Raw genomic sequence first — 25,538 nt, 5'->3', positions numbered from 1 at the left:
CAACTACAGGCAGCCCATCTTAGTCCAAAAACTCTACCAATCTTTATAATTTCAATCCCAAGTTGTTTGGATATTTTGAAAAGTTCAGCTTGGTTCTTATTGGATTGATGAAAAATAGTATACAATAAATATCAATAAAAATGTTAACATGATTTACTTGCTTTGTTTCCTTTATCGAATCATCTAAAACAAGTTGGAGGTGATGGTTTAAGCAGTGCCATATTATGATGTTTGGAAACTCTTTTGCTATTCTAGTGCTCACTCCAGATTTTCTCCCAAGCATAATGCTAGCACCATCGAAGCAAAATCCTATTAATTCCCCCTCCCCACAAGTACTTTTTAGTAAACCCAATATTATTTAAACTTTCAATAACTGAAGAACATATTGTATCTGCATCTTGTTTTTTCTAATTCAACTAGTTCAACAAAAATTGTTGGTGAAGTAACTGAATCCTCAACTTTCAAGTAAAGTATAAGAACTGGTTTGCTAGATCATGTTAAGGCTTCGTCAATAATCACATATTTTCAGATTATTTTTGTTCTATATTAACATTCTCGAAATCCTGAGTTCTGATTGGTCCATGCGGACCACAATCTGATTGGCTAACTAAACTACTGTGATTGGCGCGCTAAGAATCCACTGCGATTGGCCGAGCCGATCGCGGGAAATTCAAAGCGCTGCCATTGGCCGCCAAGCCGCCGGCCGGTTGAATAAAGCCAAGCGGCTCGCAGGTCCTGAACTGAGCTGTATATTCAATAAAGAGCTGAATGTGTACTTTGAGTCTCGCCCCTCTATGCGACCCGATCTACCCAGGACCGATCTCCCGAGCATAACAATTTTCAATAATTTTAGTAAATAATTTTAATTTTGAAAGAAATCATCCATAGCAAAATGACTGATTCATGTGCAGTTAGATATTTGCTGCTTGAGAATATTCATGTGTTGTGGCTTCGGGCTTGGATTCAGGTCCTGTGACTGATATGAGTTCAAGTGAGGAGGTCATGGCAGAAAAATATGAGCCGTCATGGCTCAGTGATTGGACTGGTAACCAGGATGAGGAGATGGATGTGACAAAGGACGACAGACCTGATGTATTAGAATTGTCAGGACCTTTGACCTCCTCTGGTTCCTTATCTGATCAACAGCCGGGAATGGCTGACAGGGAAGTTTTGAGAGAGTCTTCTAGTGGAGATGAGAACTTGGAAAATTTGTGGTTAAATGTAAAAAACAGAAGACAGTTGAGAGCGAATGAGGAGAGCGAGTCAGTAAATTAGCACATTGCCTCAATGAGTATAAAAGGACACAGCTGGGCTGGTACATTTTGCCAGGAACAAAGTGACTATTTGAGTGAGGACGTTACAGCAAGAAGCTCTGAGACTGGAGATTTATTGCCAGGACTGGTTTGCCGGACAGAGTAAAGATTTATGCTGTGGATTGAGGTTTCTGCCAGCCGTTATCTTGTAAGACTTCTTTCCATTTGATTTAATTGTGAAACGGCTGCTTTCTGTTTTGTTCGTTTGAATTTTGAAGGGGAGTCATAACATTCATGTATAGATGATTATTTGAAATACGCAATATATTTCTGTGATAGCTTTCTGATATATGGGCAGCCCCTTATTAACTCCCAATATTCAGAATAATATCCATACTAGCGGGGGGATTCATAAAGGTTTCAAGGTTGGAAAAGGCTGTTTCATAATATTTTCTTGTTGAGCTCTCCAATATAGTTTTCCTTTAAGCTTTTAATTAATTTGGGTTATGGCTCACACATTTTCATTTATACTCATGCAAGAAAGAAAAAGAAAAAGAGAATAAATTTGTATGTTTCAAACTACACCACATTTTAAGTGTGCATTTCTTTAGATCTTTTTGTTTAAAAATGCTCAGTTGTTTTTATTTTATCTTTTATATGTAAAAAGATGGGTTAAAACTGTAACATATACATTTAAAAATAGTGTAAGTCTAACAAAGAAACATGCCAGGACTTTGAATCAGAATAGGTTTCTTAAGCTAGAAAAGGTAATTTTTCAGAACATGCGATCATTTGTCTAAAGTACTGTCAGCTCTTAGCCAATAAAACACCACCACTTCCACCTTTCTTCCACTTTCTTCTTATCAGACCCTAGTAAGAATAGCAAAGTGCCATATATTTCAGTTGAAGTGCCTGTAATAATTTCCACCAACCTCTTCTTTCTTTTAAAAGGGAAGGTCTGATCAATGCCAGTGTTCGTTCAACAACTTTTTCATTCCTTGGCTTGGAAAAATCAGAGAAAAAGAAGGCAAGTTGCCTGCTTGTTTCTTCAACACGATCCTGAATATCACAGTGATGTAACAGGTCTTGATTTTGCAACATCTCTTTCAAACTAACAAAAAGGAAAATAATGTAAAATGTATTTAATATTAACACAGGACTTACTTTATCATCAACAGCTTCAAATTTAAATACTCTGATCCTGAAGCCAAATAACAAATATTATATGTCAACATATCAAAGGAAAAAAAGAGATGCAAATTGGTGTCAGTATTATACTGAACAAGGTAAATACTTCCTCAAGTCCTTTGGCAACAACACAAAAATTATTTGCCATTGCTTTTTTTCTGATATGCTTCTTCAACTTCCCAATTTAGTCTTTTGGCCTGGGATTTCTGGATAGTCTCCCATTCAGATACATAACAATATAATAACTGATTTATGCTTGTGAGATTAGCCAAGGTTGCTATTGGCTGTAACAAAATATGAGAATAGCAAGCATTTAAAAAAATTTCCCCCTGAAAATTCTGTCAACATTCTGATGAATTGACTGTTTTAGATGTGGTCCAAATGAATTAGTGAACTGCCATTCTGGTTTTTGAATTACAAAATGTATTCAAATAATACACATTACAGTACTGATAAATTTTGGTTAACATGCTCTTTCCTCCTCCTCTTTCAGATTATCAGAACACATTGGGGCATATATTCATCACAACACAAAAATCAAATATGTGAATTCATGGTCTTTTTTTCCCTTCTATTTTAATGAGTTCTTGCAAATTTAGGAGGACACCATTAGTTTCTGAAAGATGTTAAAGCTGAAGCAACCTATGTGGGAGCAAGCTGATTGTGATTTCTCTTATTTCATTGAATACCGGGTTTGATTTTAGTTTGATTTGATTGACTTTCCTTGTTCACCACTACATGTGAATCCTTTTCAAAGTTATACATTTTGGTGGAAATGACATTTATTCCAAATGGAAGGAGGGGACCATCCTTTAGTCAGAGATATGACAGTTGACCTTGTCTGTTGTGTCTAAATAATAAATTCTGCAAAAACCAATTAAAGCCTCAATGCATTAAATCCTTTCAGCCCCACAATGGTCTTGTGATATAAATCTAATCTTTAAAGTCTGTCTAAATTATAGCCATTAAACAAGTAATTGAATGAAACCAAGCAACTTTAGATTAGATTGGAGAACAAGACATTTAAGGCTATAAATCCCATTTATTTCAGCAGAAATTGTCTTCAGTGAACAAATGGTTGGATCTAATAACTTAACAGGATTTATATTAGACTAATGTAATGCATTTGGTTCAAATGAATCTATTTTAAGTCAGAATTCAGTCTGATACTAATTGTGAATTATGAACTTAAAAAATAAATATTTTTCTCATATATGCATACATATAAACATACATGACATACCCAATTACAGGTGTCACAGAGTGTTTCCTCCATGCCTCAGATAAAAATTCCCCCTTTTCTTTCATTTCTTCCTCCTCCTCCTCCTCCTCTTCTTCCTTTGCCTCTTCCTCCTCTTCCTCCTCTTCCTCTTCCACTGCTTCCAATTCATGTAAAAAAGGTATACTTTGGCCATGCTTTCTTTCAGATATTATCAGAATATAGGAGGGTGCAGACAGCATATATAAAACAAAGTCTTCAAAATCAGGCTGGAGGAAAAATGTTTTGTGTTAAATACTAAGAAAGATGCTGACCTCATTGCATTCATCCTGTTATTAATGAGATATAAAATATCACTGTGTATATTACCAATTGTCTAACAACTTCTTAATTAAAACTATAACAAAATATGAGATTTTAGTTAGTGAGAAAATGTCATGAGTGGGAATTTGTGCTCTGTATGCCTTTCTTTTTAAGATATCTTAAAAATTTATTCCTAGTAAATGATGCTTTTGAAATTTTACTTCCTTGGTCTTCCAACATAATGATGCCAGCTTAGTTCCTAAACCTTATTCTAGACTGTTTATTTCTCACATTTCTATACCTCCCATCTCACTAAGACCAGGACAGTTTACAATATAAGCATTACAAATGGTATAAAGCTTTAAAAAACACAAAGATAAAACAGAACTAAGAACAAAGTTAAAATTATAATATTACAATTTTTTTTAAAGCATGGGAAGTAGCTCTCACATCAGCATCTGTCCCCAGAGTTACATATCACTCTTCAATCTCTACGATAATTGGCAGAACTAGGTCTTAATACTCTTTTGAAACCCCCTTTGGGGGTAAGATATCCCAGAGGGCAGGGGAACAGCAGAGAAGACTCTCTTCCTGGATTCCAATCAGGGCTTCTCGATCCAGAAAAGAACATAACTAGCGTACAACACACAGTTGAATGAAGACCTTTCTAGCCATTACTGCTACCTGCTCTTCAAGCAGGAGTTGTGAAACTAGAGGACACTCATATTACATACCAGGTACATCTAGAACAGTGCAATTTCGTCCAGGACCAAAGTTGGTAAATTCTCATACACAGAGGAGTCTTCTACATACAGTCATTCCATTCAGTTATAACCTATTGTTCCCTTCCCAGATCATACATACCCCAATATGTATGTTAGAAAGATGTTATAGATGTAAACATCATATAGATGTTAGAAAGGTGCTAGACCTTTCACTTCCTATCACCAATTGGGACCAATCCCAGAGTAAGAAAGTGAACCAGCATAAGACTGTGTCTCCCACTCCAACGTTAATTCTAAAGAAAACCATGATCAATGATATCAAAAACTGCCAAGAAGTCAAGACGAGCCGATTGAACACACTACCTCCATTTTATTCCTGCCTGCTCCTGGTCATCAACAAGTGTGATCAGTGCTATTTCCATCCTGTATCTGTGCCTGAAACCTGAGTGGAAGGGGTTAACATAATTTGTTTCATTCAGGATCCTCTGAAGCTGCAGCATTACTTTCTCAACCATTTTTCTAAAAGCGGGAGGTGGAAGCTGGATAAAAGTTAGCAGGAATAATAGAGTTCAGTGATGGCTCCTTGAAAAGGGGATATAATGTACTTATCATCCCAAGGATCCTGATGACTTCCTTACATCCAGCAGGATCAAACTATTCCCAGTTAATGGATAAGATTGTTCCACAAGAATTCCTAGTAAAGCCATGCCTTACTTGGTCTCCAACTGAGAATGGATCTCAGCAATTTTGTCAGCCAGATGCATTGTAAATTCCTCAATACAGCTCTAACATTGAACCTTTACCCAAAAAGGATCAGAAAACCAGGCTGATCAGGCAACACTTTGTGGAATCAGTAAGGATATTTGAACTTTTTATTAGTATTTGTTCTGAATTTTAAAGTATAATTAATGTAAACATTAACTGTAATGTTCAGTAAAATTACTATAAGATGGATAAGCTATCTCATTAGATAGAACAGGGATACTTGTATCCATTGTTTGTTACATTAGTTTTACATGCTTAAAAAAAAAAATAAAGACCTAGTTTCTTATCTTCCAGATCCAGGAAAATAAAAATCCAGGTCTTACTCATTTATATTATTGCCTCATTTCCAGCCATTCTTAAACTTTTTCCAAATGTTAAGTGCAGCCCTTCCCATCAAAGCTTGCGTAGTACTGTCATGCCCTGCTCTTTAGGCAGACCAGATGAAAGTGCTTTGTAAAATGAAGGCTTCCCTAACTAGCTTTGCCTCATACAGAATACAATTGCCATATCTGTAGCATACCTACCTAATAGCTCTTCTGAATAGGAATGATTGATATTGATATTCAAAACCAGAATTGTTTATTTATTACATAAATTCTCCATCATTTATTAAAAAGATCACTGTTATGTCCCTGGAACTTGCCAAAGTCCCCACCCAGGTCCATTCATGCTGCGGGGGCGTTTGCTGCCCCTCATTGGCTGGCTTCCCTCGACAGCTGGCTATAAAAGCCAGCTGCAGGGTTCGGTCAGCCGCTGTTCGCTGTGAGCCTGCTCCAGGCAGGGCTAACACGTTCAGTCCTTTATTACTTTAATAAAGTCTTGTTGCATCCATGCCCTGGTCTAGCCTCTCATTGCTCAATCTACAACACTGGCGACGAGGATGGGATGGCTACCAGAGGCAATCCGCAACAGCTGAAATCACTCAATTGCTGAGCCGCAGCCGCGCCGCTGGAGAGCTCGGTCAGCAAAAGCAAAAGGAAGAGCGTCTGTAGCCGCTCGGTTAGCAAGCTACAGGGAAAGTGAAGCGCTGCGAGCCGCAGCCGCTCAGCTCAAAAAGGCGCAAAATTCAAACGGCTGTCGTTTGAATTGAGTCGAGTACAGCGCGGTGCTGTCATTCAGAGTCTCTGGCGCCAGCACAGGGCGCGAGATTCAAATCACTGTCAGCTGCGGTCAGCCATTACCGCCCTCCGCTCTCCAGGGGCGCGAAATTCAAATAACGCTGCCAACGACCGTTGCAGCCTGAGCCATAGCGTAACCCAGAGAGAACAGAGAGATTCTGTATAACCTCTCAGAGCTGAAGTCACTAGTCTGACAAGAGCACGAAGGGCCATTTGTCATCCCAGAGAGATCTCACAGCAGTGTAACCTGCAGAAGTTCACAACATGAACTCCAACCCAGCCTTCCCACCGTTCAAGCCTGATGAAGAAAGTGGGAGTCATACAAAATCGTTTTAACCACTACATCGATGCCATTGGTCTGGCTGATGCTGGGGAGCACAGAAAGAAGTCATTCTTCCTCAGTTATTGCGGAGCCATCGTTTTTGATACCGCCACAGCACTCATTGCTCCGTGAGTTAAAGAATGTTCCCTGGGCAGAATTGCTGGAGATCCTTTGATTCAGTGGTGTTCGACAAACTACTGTTGAAACTAAACTCTTACTGCATCTCCAGATCCCTGCACAAGTGGATAGTTGCATTTCTGTCAGGCAATAAACAGTCAAAATAGGGAGGGCCCTATCAAATCCGGCACCAGTTAACAGCGGTGTCCCCCAAGGCAGCATTTTAGGACCCACACAGTTTCTACTTTACATAAACAACTGATGCAATCATATTAAAAGCAGCTATGTCCTCTTTGCCAATGGTGTAAAATTATTTAACACCACTGCCCTACAAAGCAACCTTGACTGTGTGTCAGAATGGTCACATAATTGGCAACTCCAAATTTGAACTAATAAATGCTCTGTCTACACATTGGCAATAAAAATCAGAACACCAAATACAAGTTGGACAGAAACAATCTCGTAGATGACTCTCACTCTGTCAACAACCTAGAGTACTCATCTCAAATGATCTAAGCCGCAGAGCTCACTGTAAGAGCATTGCCAAAAAGGCATTAAGAATTGTTAACCTTATTTTGTGAAGTTTCTTCTCTGGTAACATTGAATTGCTAACTAAGGCATACAAAACCTTTACCAGACCAGTTCTTGAATACAGCTCGTCTGCCTGGAACCCACACTGTATATTGGACACGATTGAGTGGGTTCAGAGGTATTTCTCAAGAAGAGTACTCCTCTACTCAATAGAATTCCCTATGCCTCCAGTCTCGAAATTTTGGGCTTGGACAATCTGGAACTGTGCCACCTGCAGTCCGATCTAAGCATAGTACACAAAATCATCTGCTACAACATCTTGCTTGTCAACGACTTCTTCAGCTTCATCCACAATAATACACGGGCAAACAATCAATACAAACTCAAGGTAAACCACTTCAAACTCGACTGCAGAAAATATGATTTCAACAACAGAGTTTTCAACACCTGGAATTCTCTACCCGACTCCATTGTTACAGCCTCAAACCCTCACAGCTTCAATCTCAAACTGTCTACTGTGGACCTCACCCCATTCCTTAGAGGTCCATAAAGGGGGCATACATAAGTGCACCAGTGTGCCTACTGTCCCTGTCTTATTGTGCCCATTTATCTGTATTTACTTCCTTTGTTCATGTTCATACTTATACTTGTTATAATGTTTGACAAGCAAATAAAATAAAAATAAGTCATGCAGGAGAGCATATTATAACAATGCCACATTGCACACATGCTCTTACTTTCAGCTCTAGTTTAATCATTAAAGTCAAATAATCATGAGCTTAGAGAACCAAGGAAGGGAAGCATCAAAGACTTTCACCCCACCACTATCATGCCCTTAATTCTTTTACTGCCACACTTGTCTTTAGTCATTAATTTTGTCCTTATCTGCTGGGTTCAACTTTAATCTATATTATTAAAAAACACATTTTCTTTGGCATGGTTTGTAACTAAAGTTTAAAGGTTTGGTTTGAAGGTGTTGTCAAATATAACATTTATTTCTGTCTCAAGCATGGGGTTTTCACTTTTGCTGAGGCTGCATCATTATTGGACTAGGCTTAAGACATCAGTTCGCTTTAATCTATACCCACTTAATTTGTTTTTTAGTGTAGGACAGACTCAGAATAAACTTATGATTAGTGGGGTACAAACTTTCCATTGCAATGAATGGATTCAAGATAGCCAGTGTTTGAGGTAGGCCAAGGCAGGATTCCAGGAATGCTGTTTATTGCAGTAGGACAGAATAACAGAACCTAAAAATCCTGTCTAAGTAATTTATGACCATAAGTAAAATCAGAAAGATTTTCTAGTTATTTTAAGCTTCTTTCTCAAAATTGGGTAATCTTTTCTTGAAGTTCCCTCTTAACAGTTTGACAGCTTCCATATTACAAAAGTCATATTTATTCAAATGAGTGTTTAATGGGACTATTAAAGACAAACCTGAAAGCACTACATTAGTGGTGGTTAACCTTTTGGGGCTCCTGTGCCAAAAATTGTGCACGCATTCACACCCCCTATGCATGTGCACACAATCCCCAACCCCTCACCCACCCACCCCGCCACCTTACGTGCATTGATCTCACAGCTGATTTTCGGCTGGTTTGAGGCCTTTTTTCGGCCTCCCAGAGGCTTCAGGAAGGCTTCTACAGTCTTTTCAGGCCAAAAACTAGGCCCATTTCATCACTTCTGGTATCTCCGGAAAAATAGGAAGTAACAAAACGGGCCTAGTTGAAAAGCCTGCAGAAGCCTGCAGAATCATTCCTGAAGCCTCTGAGAGGCTGAAAAAGGCCTCAAACCAGCTGAAAATCAGCTGTGAGGCACAGGCTTGTGCAGTGAGGTAAGTTTGCCTGCAGCTCACATGCCGGCACAAAGGCTCTGCATGCCACCTGTGGCACGCGTGCCTTAGGTTCACCATCACAGCACTACATGATTGTGAGTCAGACAATCCAATGTAAAGCTTTGACATTCTTTAGGTAGTTACAGTTTGTTTCATCTAATATTGTACCACCTTGTACGATAAAATCAGTTGACAGATTTGTTGTATTCTCATAATAGATTAGCTCACATTGCAGTACCAGGAGTAACTATTACTGTTAACAATAATTCAGCTGAATTATTTTGTTTCTACCATGAAGACATGTCTGTTCATCCACACATTTATGGGAGAACTCCCTTCAAATTTTCTTGATACTAATGTAGGTTTTTGGCTTTTAAGAAGTTAATTTTATTTTTTCAGTTTGTCGGTTTGTGGAGTTTAAACATTGTGATTATTTTATTGTTTTAATTAAGGTTTTTCACTTTTTGTTAGAAAACAGTGGCATGGAAATATAGCAATATGGAACATTTCTAAATGGCCTGGAAAAAGTGATCCTAAATAAAAAAGAGTAGGACAAAAAATATTGTGCTAATTCATTTGATAAAATTATTCACTGAAATATTCACCATAAAATGCCCACTCATCAAAATATCAATTCAAGATTTCTAGGTTCTTCCATAAGTAGGAATGCAAAGCTATTAATATTATCTGATTTCATATAACTTTGGATAATTAAGCTAACTACAATGAACCACTTCATTAGAATTAAGAGATAAGAATTAATTTAGACATCTTGGAGTCAACAGAACCCCAACAGAAATTAATATTTCCGATTAAATATAGCAAACAGATTATATCAAAAGCACTACAACTTTAGAGAAGAAGAAGCAGTGGCGGGATTCAGCCAGTTCTAGCTGGTTCGGGTGAACCAGTAGGCAAAGGTAAGTGCTCCCAGGTAAGTGCAGGGAGACCCACTAGGCCAAAAATGGGATTTGGGGAGGGCACTGTACTGTTCTTTCTCCGAGGGGGCTGTAGGGAAGCCTACTAGGCTGCATGATTGGGAGCCGTGATGATCCGCTGAGAGGTGGCAATGGACCATCAGCTCCATCAGCTGGGAGAGTAATCTGTCAGGTCAGTCAGACCTTACAATGTCTGGAGATTCTTCCCCCACACAAGGAGTTGAAAGTCTGATTGAACTTTTTTTTTAAATAAATTTATTTATTCAACATTTAATATTTAAAAAACAATTTCCACTTTTTATAATGATTCTGTAACGGTGTTCACATTGGTTAATAAAGTCTATGGCTATATCAATCACTTCTTCATTCTATTCACTTATACTCTTATTTCTTAATCTAATTTATATACATATATATACATTTATATACATATATACAACATTGATTATTACTTTCTCATTTTTGCTATCGATTGACACCTTTGCATCTTTTTTGTAACCACTTATACCAAAGGTTCCATATTTTACTGTACTCTATTTCTTCTTTATTTTTTAATATCATTTTAGCCTGTCCATTTCAGCGTATTCGAGGATCTTTCTTATTATTTCTGCCTCAGAGGGAATGGTAAATGGTTTCCAATTTTGAGCAAATTAGATCCTGGCAGCAGTTATTATATGAAATATGATGTATTGGAGGTTCCTGCTAACATTAGGTCCTATTATACCTAACAAAAACAGTTCTGGTTTTAATTCAATTCTTTGTCTTGTTATTTCTTCCAACCATGTTTTAATTTTAAGCGAATACTTCTGAGTTTGGGGACAAGTCCACCACATATGAAAATACATTCTTTGGCTGTGATTACATCTCCAACATTTTGCCAATATATTGGGAAACATCTTGGCTAACCTCACTGCGGGGAGGTGCCAGTGCTAGAACATTTCATAGAGATTCTCCTTATATGCAACTGACGTTACTTTATAATTTATCTGTCATAATTTTTCCCATTGTTCCAAATCAATATCATATCCAAAATTTTTGGCCAAGATCATCATATTTTCTTTTATTCCATTTTATATTCTAGTAAATAATTATACACTTTGCTAATCATTTGTTTCCCAGTCCCTTGTATAATTTTGTCTAATTCTTGTTGAGTTCTATAAAAGCCAAATTGTTCCTGATCCTTATTATACCGTATTTGAATTGGGAAATATGGCCACCATCCTATTTTTAATCCTTGAGTCTTTAATTATTTTAGTTTCCCCTTTTTCATCTAACAACTCTTTATATGTTATAATCTTATTTAGATCTAATGCATTGGGGTATATTATTGCTTCCATTGTCGACAAACATGTTGGTATTTTCATATAATGGTTTCTTTATATCTTGTTGCAGACATACATTACAACATCCCTCACCCTATGTCTCTGGAAATACGTATGGTTTCTATTTTTCCCTTCCCAAGGGAATGCATGCCATCCCACCCCAAGATCATGGCCTTCTATTGCTAATATTCTTTTATTGTCAAGGTTAATCCAATCTTTAAGCCATGTTACAACTGCAGCCTGATAGTATAATTCAAAGTCTGGAAGCCCAAATCCTCCTTTACACCTACTATCTTGTAAAAGTTTAAATTTTATCTGGAGTTTTTTCCTTAACCATATAAATTTTGCTATTCTTTTATTCAAATCGTCAAAAAAGTTTTTCCCCAATTTTATCAGCACCATTTGGAACAAATATAGGAGTTTGGGTAATATACTCATTTTTATGGTTGCTATTTGTCCCAACTGTGAAAGTTGTATTTTGGCCCAATTATCCAGATTGTTTTGTATTTGCAATATTATTTTATCATAATTATCTTCCTTAATCGAAGAGCACTTCACTGTGAGCCAAACTCCTAAATACTTCACTTATTTTGCTATGTGCATCTCTAATTTATGTTCTAATTCTTCATTTTGGCTCTTAGTGAGATTTTTGGTTATTATTTTCATCTTTTCTTTATTGATTTTTGAGCCCTGCTACTATTCCGAATTCTTCTATTACATGAATTAATATGCTACCAGTTTCAATTGGATCTTCTATAATAAATGCCATGTCATCCACAAAGGCTTGCACTTTGTGTTAGATCTGGGAGGACGGTTCAAGAACGGAGGCAAGACTCAGATAGTAACTAAAGCTCTTTATTTGTGACTTCAAATCTGAGCAACTAATCCCAGCTGCAGCAGCCCCTTATATAGGGCTGGCTGCGGCTAGGCAGCCAATGAAGGCGATTTGAGTTTGCCGCTCTTGGCAGGGCCAATCGCGGCAGCCCGTTTACTGGCCAATCACATCAGTCTATGGTGACCAATCACGATCGGCTTTCAGTGGGCCAATCAGATTTGCAGGCTATGAGCCTGCTAGTCCGGAACACCCCTCCCCTCTCGGTTCCGTTTAAGGGGTGGAGTAATATAGTCTCGCAGGTAAGCAGGTCTTCGCACCTGTCTGCCTGACTTACGCAGTTCCGCTTGACCCTGTTCAAACCCGGGTTCAGATGGACTGCTTGCTGGATCAAACAGGAACGGTAAACAGTTGTCATGGTTAGGGCTCTCCTCTGGTGCCCCCGGGGTGATGGAGTCCTCAGCCTCGCTGTTACTGTCATGGCTCCCGGGGCTCGCTGAACCTGCCTGGTTGCTGCTTCCTGGCGAAGCGTTCGACTGTCCAGTCTCAGTTGCAGCTGGTGAGTGTTGCCAACCATGGTGCGGTGATCTCGGTGTTAGCTCGGAATAAACAGGTGTTGGTTCTAATTCCGAGTTCACTGCTTCCCTCCCCCTAGTGTCAAAGTTAGGGTCAGGGTTGGAAGATGTGGTTAGTCTGGAGCGCAGTTGGTCAATATGGCATTTCCATGGTCTGCCATCAGTGGTGAGTAGACGGTAGGAGCGGGGACCCGTAACTTGAGTTACCTGGGCAGGAATCCAAAGGGGATCCCCAGAAATTTTTTTTGCGAAAACAAGGTCTCCTACCTTGAAAACACGGTGCTTGCTGCTGGAACCCAGGGGCTTTTCCAGGGTGTAGGCAGGGTGCAAACGATCTAGAGGCAATCTTAGTTTCCTGGCCATCAGGAGTTCAGCTGGGCTCTTGTTGGTCATGCTGTTTGGTGTGATGTGTTGTAGGAGCAGCATTCTAGTGACTTTGTCGTGATGTTGCCTTGATCCATTTTCTGTAGGGTTTTCTTTGTAAACTGAACCATTCGTTCAGCCCGGCCATTCGCTGCAGGATGAGCCGGCGATGTGAGTGCGTGTCGGATGCCCTGTTCCGCTAAATACTGTTCAAAAGCTAAGGCAGTAAATTGGGGCCCATTGTCAGAGACCAGGACATCTGGTAACCCGTGTGTGGCAAAGAGTCTGTTCAGTTTTTTAATGACCGCCTCAGTAGTGGTTGCTTTCATTTTATTGACCTCAAGCCAGTTTGAGTAGGCATCAACAGTTATTAAGAAGGTGTGGCCTCTCGTAGGTCCCGCAAAGTCAATATGAATGCGAGACCAAGGACCCCTGGGTGTTTCCCATTCTGTTGGTGGGGCTTTAGGTGGAGCTGAGTGGTTTTCCTGGCATTTGTTACAAGAGGCGACCCAGGTTTCGATTTGTTTGTCTATACCTGGCCACCAGGCATAACTTCTTGCCAGCGCTTTCATACGCACAATGCCCGGGTGTCCATCATGTAGCATTTGCAAGACCCTTTTTTGTAACTTAGTTGGTACAACAACTCGGTCTCCCCACAAAATGCACCCTTTTTGTGAAAAAGTTCAATTTGTCTGTTTTTTAAACGGCTTAAACATTTCCTTAGTGTCGTAATCTGGCCATCCCCTCTCCACCCAGCCAAGAACTCGTGCCAAACAAGAGTCTCTTTTGGTTTCAAAGGCGATGTCTTGAGCCGTTAGTGGAGGCGATGGCATTGTCTCTATTTGCAGTACCGGGAGTGTGGGAGCTTGGTCTTCCTGTGGCTCGGGTAGCAGTGAGCGGCTCAAGGCATCTGCGTGGGGAATAGATTTCCCCGGGCGGTACTTTAATTGATAGTCGTAGGCAGTGAGAAATTCTGACCATCGCATCATTCTGGGGGAGAGAATGTGTGGAGTAGGTTTGTCGCCCGCCAGGATCCCAAGTAGTGGCTTATGATCCGTTATAATAGAAAACGGTCTCCCATAAACATATTCATGAAATCGTTTTATTGCAGAGAAAATAGCAAGGGCTTCCTTATCTAATTGGCTATAGTTTCTTTCTGTTTTTGATAGAGTTCGTGAAAAAAATGCAATTGGTGCTTCTGAGCCGCTTTGGTAGGACGTGGCTCAGGATGGCCCCTACCCCAAATGGTGAGGCATCACACGTGACAGTCAAAGGTAGTGTCTCGTTATACTGAATTAGTACTGCCTTTGAGGTAAGGAGGTCTTTTACTTGCTGGAAGGCGTGTTCCTCCCGGCGTCCCCAAATCCAGGATGCCCTTTTATCAAGTAGTCTATGAAGGGGCTCAGCAACAGTCGCCTTCTGGGGTAGGGAAGATGTTATAAAAGTTAATAAGTCCCAGGAAGGCTTGGAGGTCGGTTTTGGTTTTGGGTCTTGGGCGCTTTTTGATAGCTGCCAATTTTTTTTCTGTGGGGTGGATTCCTTGCTTGTCAAGGAGGTAGCCAAGAAACTCCACCCTTTCTGTGCAAAGCTGGCACTTTTCCTTCTTAACCTTGAGGCCAGTGTTTTTTAACCTCTGTAGGACTGTTCGGAGACGTTTTTCTAATTGGTTTTTTGTGGGTGCTGCTATTAATACGTCATCAAAATAGGGCACGACCCCTTTTATCCCTTGTAATAGTCTCTCCATCAGGCTTTGAAAGATGCCTGGGGCTACACTTACACCAAACTGGAGCCTGTTGCATTTGAATGCACCACGATGTGTGACTATAGTTTGGGCTTCTGCAGTCTCGGGATCAACTGGTAGCTGTTGATACGCTTGGTCCAGATCTAATTTTGCGAATATTTTGCCACCCCCAAGTGAATGCAGGAGATGTTGAACAACTGGCACTGGGTAGGCGCTCTGCTGTAGCGTGTGATTGAGGGTGGCCTTGTAGTCACCGCAGATTCTTATGGACCCATCAGGTTTTATGGGGGTGACAATTGGTGTCTCCCAATCGGGCGTGGTCAATAGGTTCTAACACGCCTTGCGCAATTAATTTGTCCAGTTGCTCGTCAATTTTGGATTTAAGAGCAAAGGGAACTCGGCGTGGCTTTAGACGAATGGGTGCTATGTCGGGGCGAAGATTAAATGAAATAGGGGACCCCTTGTACTTGCCTAGGCTTTCGTTGAACACTTCTCGGAAGTCGTGGACGAGAGCCGCCTCCTAGTCATTGTCTTCAGTATGATGGATGCCAGCCATTCCGATTCCTAATGGTGCGAACCACTGAAGACCCAATAGACTTGGCCGGTCTCGGTCTACGACGGTGAGTGGTAGAATTGCCTTATGTCCCTTGAACGAGACCTGCACATGGCGGGTACCTGCGACTGGAATCCGGTTGCCTTGATAGTCTTTCAGTATGAGTCTCTGACTGCTGAGATCTTGGCATCGGATGTTGGGGATTAGCTGCTTGAGTGTTCTCCAGGATACCATGGATAGTGATGACCCAGAGTCGACTTCCATGTTGCACGGTTTGTTTTCAATCGTGACCTCTACTCGGATCTTTTTAGCGTCAAGTGATGAAGCGTGGCCGATGATGATGGTTTGATGAGCCTCCTCTCATCTGGGGGCGTCGTTAAATCTTCGGGGTCTGCTGTACCGGTTCCACTGGTTGCTAGGGCGGTCCCTCTGCGTGGTGGTGTTGCCATCGTTTCTCTTTGGGCTGCTTCCTCTCCGTCTGGGGCTGGAATTTCTCTTGTTTCTGCATACCTTCGCGACGTGTCCCCGTTTCTCGCAAAAACGGCATATGGCATCTAAGAATCTGCATTCGGATCGGGGATGGTTTCCCCCGCATCCGGCGCATTGGTAGTTGGATTTGCGACCCTGCTGGTCCCTTTGCTCACGTTCTGACTGGAGCCTGTGGACTTCTTCTTCCTCGCTGTCTGAGGATGACTCGACATCTTCGTGATGGGTGGTTGATGTGTACTTGTCTGAAGGTTTCCTAGCATCGTTGGTGGGTTGGCGGTTGGTCCCGCTGGTTCGATGCATTTGTGCTGCCGATTTATGAGGGGCTTCGGCTGCTGTGGCGTCTGCTATGGCATCTGCAAGCAAGATGTCTCCCTTGGCCATGATCTTGCTCTGGATGGTTGGGTCTCTGAGGCCAAGGACGATGCGATCTCTCATGGCTTCTTCGAGGTTGGCGAAACCACACAACCCACCCAGGTTCCTCAGGTCAGGCACAAAATCCCCAACGCTCTCACCTTCACGTTGGTCCCTCTGGTAGAACTCATGCCTGCGAATGAGAGTTGGCATGGCTGGGGCGTAATGGTTGCGCAGGATGGGAGCAAGGGTGTCCCAATCCATGGTTTTAACTTCAGCTGGCTTGGCTAAGGCTTTAGCCATCTTAAAAACGGCTGGTCCACAATGGGTTAGAAAAACGGCTCGTTTCTTGCTGGGCGTGGCATCTTTGAGGTTGTTGGACTCCAGAAACATTTGAAATCTGTCCACGTATGAGTCCCAATCTTCGCTAGCTGGATCGAATGGTGCGGGTGGTATAGCGCTGCTGGCCATGTTGCCGTCGTTTCGCTCTGTCAGCCACGTGCTCCTTCGGCTAGCTCAATTCAATAGCTTCTGTTGCCTCCGCATCCCATCCTCGTCGCCAGTGTAAGATCTGGGAGGACGGTTCAAGAATGGAGGCAAGACTCAGATAGTAACTAAAGCTCTTTATTTGTGACTTCAGATCTGAGCAACTAATCCCAGCCGCAGCAGCCCCTTATATAGGGCTGGCTGCGGCTAGGCAGCCAATGAAGGCGATTTGAGTTTGCTGCTCTTGGCAGGGCCAATCGCGGCAGCCCGTTTACTGGCCAATCGCATCAGTCTATGGCGACCAATCACGATCGGCTTTCAGCGGGCCAATCAGATTTGCAGGCTACGAGCCTGCTAGTCCAGAACACTTTGTATTCTTCTTTTTTAGTAATCAATCCTTTTATCTCCTGTTTTATCTGTCTGATTTGCATCAATAGTACTTCTACTTATAGTATATATAATAATGGGGTTAGTGGGCATCCTTGTCTTACTCCTTTGCTTATATTCACATCATCTGTTGTTTCTCCCTTCAGTATCACTTTTGCAGTTTTGTATTGTATATTGTTTTAATGCACCCTATAATTTTTTTGCCAAATTGCATCCTACTAAGTTGTTTTATAAGGAATTGTCAATTTAAGTTATTGAATGCTTTCTGTGCATCCAAAAATATCAATGCCATTGGGTCTCAGAATATTCTAGGGTATCCATAATTAGTCTTGTATTGTCTCTTATCTGCCTGTTTGGGAGAAATCCATTTTGGTCAGGATGGGTAATTTTGCTCAATATTATTTTTAATCTCTCAGATATTATTGTAGCCATAATCTTATAATCTACGTTTAAAAGTGAAATTGGTCTGTAATTTTTAATCTGCTGGAGATCTGTTTGTTCCTTAGGTATAAATATTATAAGTATTATATAATAATATATTTATTATTTAATATATTTTATATTTAATTATATAATAAGTATATAATTATAAGTATTCCTTAGCTATAAATATTTATGTCCAGGAGTAGCCGCAGCATGAAGAGCTCTGGCGGGTATGGGCAGCGCCAGGTGACAAGCCCTCTAATCCCTGCAGGTCCAGACGGCAAGATGGAAAGCCTAACACCTGAGACTTGCCAGCAAGCCAGAAAAGAGCTCCATTCCTCAGTAAACACTCAATTCAAAAGTACTCGGAGATTTCCAATTTCTCCCATCCTTGACCAGCACACCAAAAAAGAGCTCATTCCTCAGTAAGCACTACATTCAAAAGCACTCTATTCAAAAGTGCTCAACGATTTGCTCTTCGACTCATCCTTACTAGAAGGTAAGGCGGTGGGGCTCGCCAGTACCAGGGGCTCTACGATCATCCTTGCAGGGCGGTGAGACAATGAGATTCATCCCATCCTTGCAGGGCGGTGAGCACCGGGAGCTGAGAGTCGGTCTTCAGACGTTTGCAGCCAGGGTGTGAAGCAGACTGCTTCCCCCCCCCCGCCGTCCCTCCTTCCCTCTTCCCTCTACCCTCTTCACCAAATTGCTAATCCGGATTCCCTCTTTAAAAGGACAGTAACTTTGGACTCCCAATAAGTAGCGAAGTATTATAACTAAATTCCTATGAAGATTGGAAGCAATTTTATTTCCTGTGATAGAAGCAGAAGTGTACTGAAGCCAGGAGCAAATTCTCAATACAAATCTGAGTGTACATAGTAAAAATATAAACTGTTTGAAGTGCCAATGCAAGACCATGTGCTTCTTTCTCTTAAAAGCAACAAACTTTGAAAGTGTATTTAAATTAACTAGGAGGGGACCAGAAATCCCATTCATCAAAGGAAAACAAAACAAAAAGTTTCCTGTTGCCTCCCTGTGAATTGTTCTGTTTATCTCTGCTGAAGAAGGGGCCAGAGATTTCCCCCCCCTTCAGCATCTTTGCATCTTTACTATCTCAAAAACTCAATCTACAAAACAAGAAAGAGAGTGTAAACCCTTGCTCACTGATTGTTTTCAAGAGGAAAGAGGAAAACAGCTTGAGTAAGTTAAAACCTGTTTGACACAAAGAAACTGCTATTTCTCCAGCCAAGGAAAAGAGGCCTCCTACTTATTAGGGGTTATAAACCTATTCTCAGATATCAGCAACAGCTAAGCAAAGCAATAACCCTTTACTTACTGACTCTCAGTACTACTTCATTACTTTCATTATCTCAAAACTTATAACTTTCTACCTCAAGACCTATATCAAAGATTAGATAATGATATCTCTAAATCAATTTCTTTAAAACAATTAATTTTTATCAAATGATTGATTGATTGTTTTTATTGATTAGTATGATCGAGTGTTTAGTGCATATAGTGTAATTACTGCATATCTAATTAGCAAAATCAGTGATTTAGTGAATTTAATTGACCAGTTTGTTTAGTAATTACTGTAAAAAATTAGGCTGTTTGTTGCTTAGCAAAATTATTTGATTAGAGTGATTTGAATAATCAATGGATTGATTGATTTTTAGTAATAAGTAACCTTACTTTTGATTTGTTCTCTAACATATCAATTAACATTTATTAATTACCAACATTCATTAAGTATCTATCTATCTATCAGATTAACTAACTATTGTAATTGTTTAGTGTACTATTGCCATTGACCATGCCAGCCAAAAACTCCAAACCAAAACAAAAGAAAAATATCTCTACCAATGACCTCCCAGACTTCTGCACATGTTTCAGATGTCTTGAAACCATCAATGAAAGCAAAATTTACATCAAATGCCGCCTATGCGACAATCTAGCCCACCCTGCCTGCTTAAACGCAAACAAAAAATTGGTTAAAAATTCAGATACATTATTTTATCTATGTCCATCATGTTCTCCTAAGCTAAAAAAACTGAGTACCCTACCTGACAGAATTGAAAGCATAGAATCACTCATTCACTCAATAGAAGAATGCTTAGCAACACGTTTTGAAACAACTATTCAAGCAAGCCTAATCTCTGTTGGAAAAAAAAATACAGCACAGATAAGTGAGTACCTATCAGCTCAAATTCAAATCCCACAACAACTACAACCAGTACTTCAACTACAATCACAACCACAACCCAAAATAACCACCAAACCACAGCCACAAACAATTACTATCCCTTCAAATAATTCCACAAATAATATCCCCTTACTCATCAAAGACATCATAGAATGTGAACAGAAATGTCCAAATGCCATCTTATTTGGTCTCGAAGTCACCAACAAATCAGACGACATCACCAAAGTTCACGATATCATAAGCAATCATACAAAGATATCATACAATAAACATCTCTCTTGAAGATATCATTGAAATAACTAGAGATGGCCCAGGGTGCAAATACAATGACGGCTCTGTGGCCCCAAGATTTTGTAGAGTTCTATGCAAAAATGAGACCAGCAAATGCATACAATAAATGCCATTGCAAAAACCAATCCCAACCACAAAAAACTTTGCTCAAGACCAGACTTATCCATACTGCAAAGAAACCACTCCCGTGAACTCTGTGCAGAACTCAAAAACCATCTAGACAATGGACAAAAGGATCTTTACATTGACTACAGAACTGATTGCATAAAAAAAAAGTCACACAACCCACAACTCCGCATCCAACCCCACCCCATCCAATCCAACATCACTCAAAACTAGGCACGCATGCTCCTAACTACCTCTATTCCAACCACAACTGGCTTAAACGCAGGCTACTCAATGCAAGAAGCCTTGTAAATAAAATACCTGAATTTCTCCTCTTACTAAAAATGGCTAAATTTGACATTATATTTGTCTGTGAAACATGGCTCAATGCATCTCTCCCTGACTCCATTACCACAGTCAGAGACTATCATGTTTACCGATCAGATCGTGAAATCCGTAGAGGTGGTGGTGTTGCTATCTTGTATAAAAAGTCCCTACATCTAAAAAACATCCAAGTTACCCAGGAGTTTGCTCTTCCTGAGTCTGTGAACTGTCCTTAAATATCACATTTCAGTTTTTACTGTTACAGAGCCCCTGATTATGACATTGAACATGCAAACAAGCTAAATAAACTACTAACATGGGCAGCATCCTGCCCACATGCTTTTATCTTTCTTGGTGACTTCAATCTACCTCATATTAACTGGACCCTTAACGAATGTATAACTGAACCCACACATTCAACCTTCTACAATGCAGTATCAAATCTGGGACTAGAACAACCAGTAACCAACAACACTAGACTTAACAACTGCCTCAATCTCATCTTCTGCAATAGTTTGAATTCAATTCACGGAATACAAATTAAAGAACCCTTTTCCAACACCGAACACAACATGATTGACTTTTGTCTCAACATACGTCCACACAAAAATCATCATAACACGGAATCCCCAATTATAACTTGAAAAAAGGCAACTATGATCTTATAAACAATGATCTCTCATCCCTTGATTGGCAATTTCTATTCTCTGGATGCAATACTGTAGAAGACCATTACAACATATTTTTACTTGAAGTCAAAAGAGTCATCAAACTATATGTACAATTAACAACTTCCAAAACCAGAAAAAACAAATTACCCATAACAATAAGGAAGCTTCAATTCAAAAAGAAATCATTTTGGTGGAAAAACAAATCTTGTCACATTGCGAACTTTAAAAGCTGATACAAAAATTTATGCCACCAGATAAAAACTGAATACACCAATTATCACATTCAACAAGAATAAAACCTTCTACACACCAATTCCACCCGCGCTTTCTACAATTTTGTAAACAAGTTAAAAGACTCAAGGTCCATCCCACCCCTGAAAGAATCTAACGGCAAAGACTGCAACGATGACACTATTAAAGCCAACCTCTTTAATATATTCTTTGGCTCAGTATTTGTAAACAGCAATTGATCATGCCCAGTATTTCCTAGTCGAACCATAGACAACTACAATGATCTAATACATATTGATTTTACAGAAGACAATGTTGAAAAAGCACTAGGCAATCTAAAACCATCTCTATCTATTGGACCGGATGGAATATGTGCCTACTTCTTAAAAAAGCTATCCACTGCCATAGCCGAACCTCTAAGCATAATCTATGAAAACTCTTTCAGGACCAGCTCCTTGCCAAAACTATGGTCACAAGCCACGGTCATCCTCATCTTCAAAAAGGGAGGCCCCAGCCTACTTGAAAATTACAGACCAATCTCTTTATGCTGCATCACCTGTAAAGTCATAGAATCAATTATTAACCAATCCATCATCCTCCACTTAGAAACAACCAACCTACTCTCTAATAAACAATTTGGTTTTAGGAAAAAACTATCCTGTAATCTGCCACTCTAAACTGCAAAAACATATGGATTAAACAACTCAATCAGGGCAAAGCAATAGATGCAATCTACATAGACATCTGTAAAGCCTTTGATTCAGTGGTACATGACAAACTACTCCTAAAACTAAAATCTTATGGTATCTCTGGACACCTGCATAACTGGATAGAAACATTCCTGTCAAACAGACAACAAATGGTCAAAATTGGGAGCATCCTATCAAATTCTGTACCTGTCAAAGTGGTGTCCCCCAAGGCAGTGTTCTAGGACCAACACTTTTCATACTTTACATAAATGACCTCTGTGATCATATCAAGAGCAACTGTGTTCTCTTTGCTGATGAAGTAAAGCTATTCAACACCACAGACAATACTGCTACCCTTCAAAAAGACCTTGACTATGTATCAGAATGGTCAAACAAATGGCAACTTCAAATTGCAACAAATAAATGCTCTGTCCTACATATTGGCAAAAAGAATAAAAATAAAAACAGAAAATAAAATGCAGGCTGAATAGTCAAGACCTTGTTGATGATCCAAACTCTGTCAAGGATCTTGGAGTACTCATCTCTAATGATCTATGTGCTAGAGCCCACTGTAATTACATAGCCAAAAAGGTGTTAAGAGTTGTTAACCTAATCTTACAGAGCTTTTTCTCTTGTAAGATTACACTACTAACTAGAGCATACAAAATATTTACTAGACCAATACTCAAATACAGCTCATCAGTCTAGAACCGATATTATGTATCTGATATCAACATAGTTGAGAAAGTCCAGAAATATTTAACAAGAAGAATTCTCCACTCCTCTACTCATTTCAGAATATCTTATGCCACCAGACTCGAAATTCTAGATCTAGAAAACCTAGAACCACGCCGCCTTCAGTCCGATCTAAGTATAATATATAAAATGATACTTCAGCTTCAACCATAACAACACAAGAGCAAACAATAGATACAAACTCAAGGTTAATCGCACCAAACTTGATTGCAGGAAATATGACTTCAGCAACAGAGTGGTCAATGTCTGGAATACTCTAGCTGATTCTGTGGTTTTTTCTCCAAACCCCAAAAACCTTAACCTTAGACTGTCTGCTATTGACCTCACCCCTTTCCTAAGAGGTTTGTGGGGGGCGTGCATAAGCACACCAACGTGCCTACCATCCCTGTCCTATTGTTCCTTTTATTTTTTTAAATTTTTCTTATATGTATCCATGTATTCATAACTATGCTTTTACTTATACCTATTATCTTGTAAGCAATTGACAAAATAAATAAATAAAAAATATAAATAAATAAATAAATAAGTGCCTCTGTCCATGTCTTTGGTATTTTTGCCTGTCCAAATGTCTCATTATACAAATCTAAAATTATTTCTTCTAATGGCTTCTGAATTTCTTTGTAAAACTCTACTGGAATTCCATCCAGCCCCAGGGTTGTATTGGTTTTTTGTTTTCCAATGGCATCTTTCAGTTCTTTCATAGTAATTTTATTATTCAACATTTCCCTCACAATGTCTGATATTATGGGTAAATCCCTATTTTTTAAGTATTGTGTAATATCCTCTTCTGGGACTTCTTCCTGCGTGTATAGACTGGAAAAGAACTTCTGGCTAATGGTTTTCTTTTTGTCTGTCTGGCAGCATGGACTCCCAACCTCATCTTGCAGCACATGTATTATTACTTTTTCCCCTCTTCCTTTTTCAATTTATGTGCCAGCCACCTCCCTGGTTTGTTTGCATTCTCAAAATTATTTTGTTTCACCGATTTGAGTTTCTAGGCCAGTTTCTCTTGCAACCTTATGTTCATTTCACATTTCACTATATCTCTTTCTCTTCTAATTTCCTCATCCTGGTCTTTCTGCATTTTAGTTTCTAATTCTTTCAATTTCTCCTGCCATACAGTCCGCTGTTTCTTCCTTTTCTTGTTTCTTTTTGCTGCATAAGCTATTGTTAAACCTCTTATGTAAGCTTTTGTTGTGTCCCACAAATTTTGTAGTGTTGTCTGTTCTCTCAAATTTATCTCAAGTAATGTTTTTAGTTCTTTTTCCAACATTTGGGCATATTCTTTTTCTTTTAGTAGGCTTCTATTAAAAGTCCATCTCCCACTTCTCTCTCCTTTCCATTTCATTTTAACAGGACTGTGGTTAGCCCAGCTGTTTGACATGATATCTATCTCCTTGATGTCCTTTTCCAATTCCGAATTCATCCATATCATATCGATTCTCAACCACGATTTATGTGGATTGGAGAAAAAGGTATATTGTCTTTCTTGTGGATTTAATTCCCTCTAAATATCCTTTAGGTTCAATTTTTGTGCCATTCTGTCAAATGAAATTGGGAGTGTTCTCTTTTTTTATTTTTCTTGCTACTTAAATAATCTTTTTCTATATCAGACACTGCATTGTAATCCCCTATTACACACACATTTTCCTGCTCTGTTTCTATTATTTTTTGATGAAGTTTATAGTAAAATTCCTTTTGGTTTGTATTTGGTGCATAAATTATTGCCAACAATACTTTCTTTCGATTCAGAGTTATTTCTATCAAAAGCATTCTTCCATCATCATCTCCATATATCTGCCTTGGTTTCAGCCATTCCTTAATGTATACTGCAATACCTCTTTTTTTTTTTAACTTGCCAATGCCACATGCAGTTTACCTAATTTGGAAAATTCTAGGATACTTCCATATTATTTGGCAATATGGACCTCTTGGAGACATAGAATATCTATATTTTGTTTTTGCAATTTTGCCAGTGTCTGTTTCCTTTTGGTTGATGAGTTGATTCCATTCATATTAATTGATAGCAGGGTGGTTCCAACATCCATTTTATTGTTTGTAGACAACTACTCTTGTTTCTTTCCTTCCTCTTAGTACTCTCCATGGTCTAGTATTTCTTCCTTCCTCGTAGCCCTTCCTCTCTCTTGGTTCTTGATCTGACTCCTTATCTTCCGATGTTTGTTCCTCCAAACTTTTACTCTCCACCTCTTCTCTACACTCTTGTTCTTCTTCCATCCACAGGTATAGCTCATAAAACTCCTTGCACATTATCCAGCATATCAATCCTAATTTCTTTTTCTTGCCAGGATATCATAAGTCTTTCCGGAATGAGCCATCTAAACATAATCTTATTCTTGACCAATTATGTTGATAAAAAATGGTAATTTCTCCTCTGCTCCCTGACCCTTCTAGGTATGTGCTTTAGGGTCACCA

The 25,538-nt window shown here is 39.6% G+C and overlaps 1 protein-coding gene across 2 annotated transcripts in view; it reads right to left on the bottom strand.

Annotated features, from left to right (window-relative positions):
- Positions 1-25,538, bottom strand: part of NME8 (NME/NM23 family member 8) — a 124,870-nt gene that overhangs the window by 31,351 nt on the left and 67,981 nt on the right. Inside the window, exons 9-10 of one of the 2 annotated variants that reach the window (XM_087918536.1) lie at positions 3,685-3,929; positions 2,186-2,364 (exon numbers count right to left, since the gene is read on the bottom strand). In XM_087918536.1, coding sequence (XP_087774662.1) covers positions 2,186-2,364; positions 3,685-3,929 — 424 coding nt within the window. Of the gene's footprint in view, positions 1-2,185; positions 2,366-3,684; positions 3,930-25,538 lie in introns of both variants that reach the window. The other variant, XM_087918537.1, reaches the window with a different exon arrangement.

The sequence above is a fragment of the Pseudonaja textilis genome, chromosome Z (assembly GCF_049901715.1).
Source record: "Pseudonaja textilis isolate UNSWEBS1 chromosome Z, rPseTex1.2, whole genome shotgun sequence".
NCBI classification, from domain to species: Eukaryota; Metazoa; Chordata; class Lepidosauria; order Squamata; family Elapidae; genus Pseudonaja; species Pseudonaja textilis.
The sequence above is the reverse complement of the archived record's forward strand: the minus strand, read 5'-3'. Positions and strand labels throughout refer to the sequence as shown.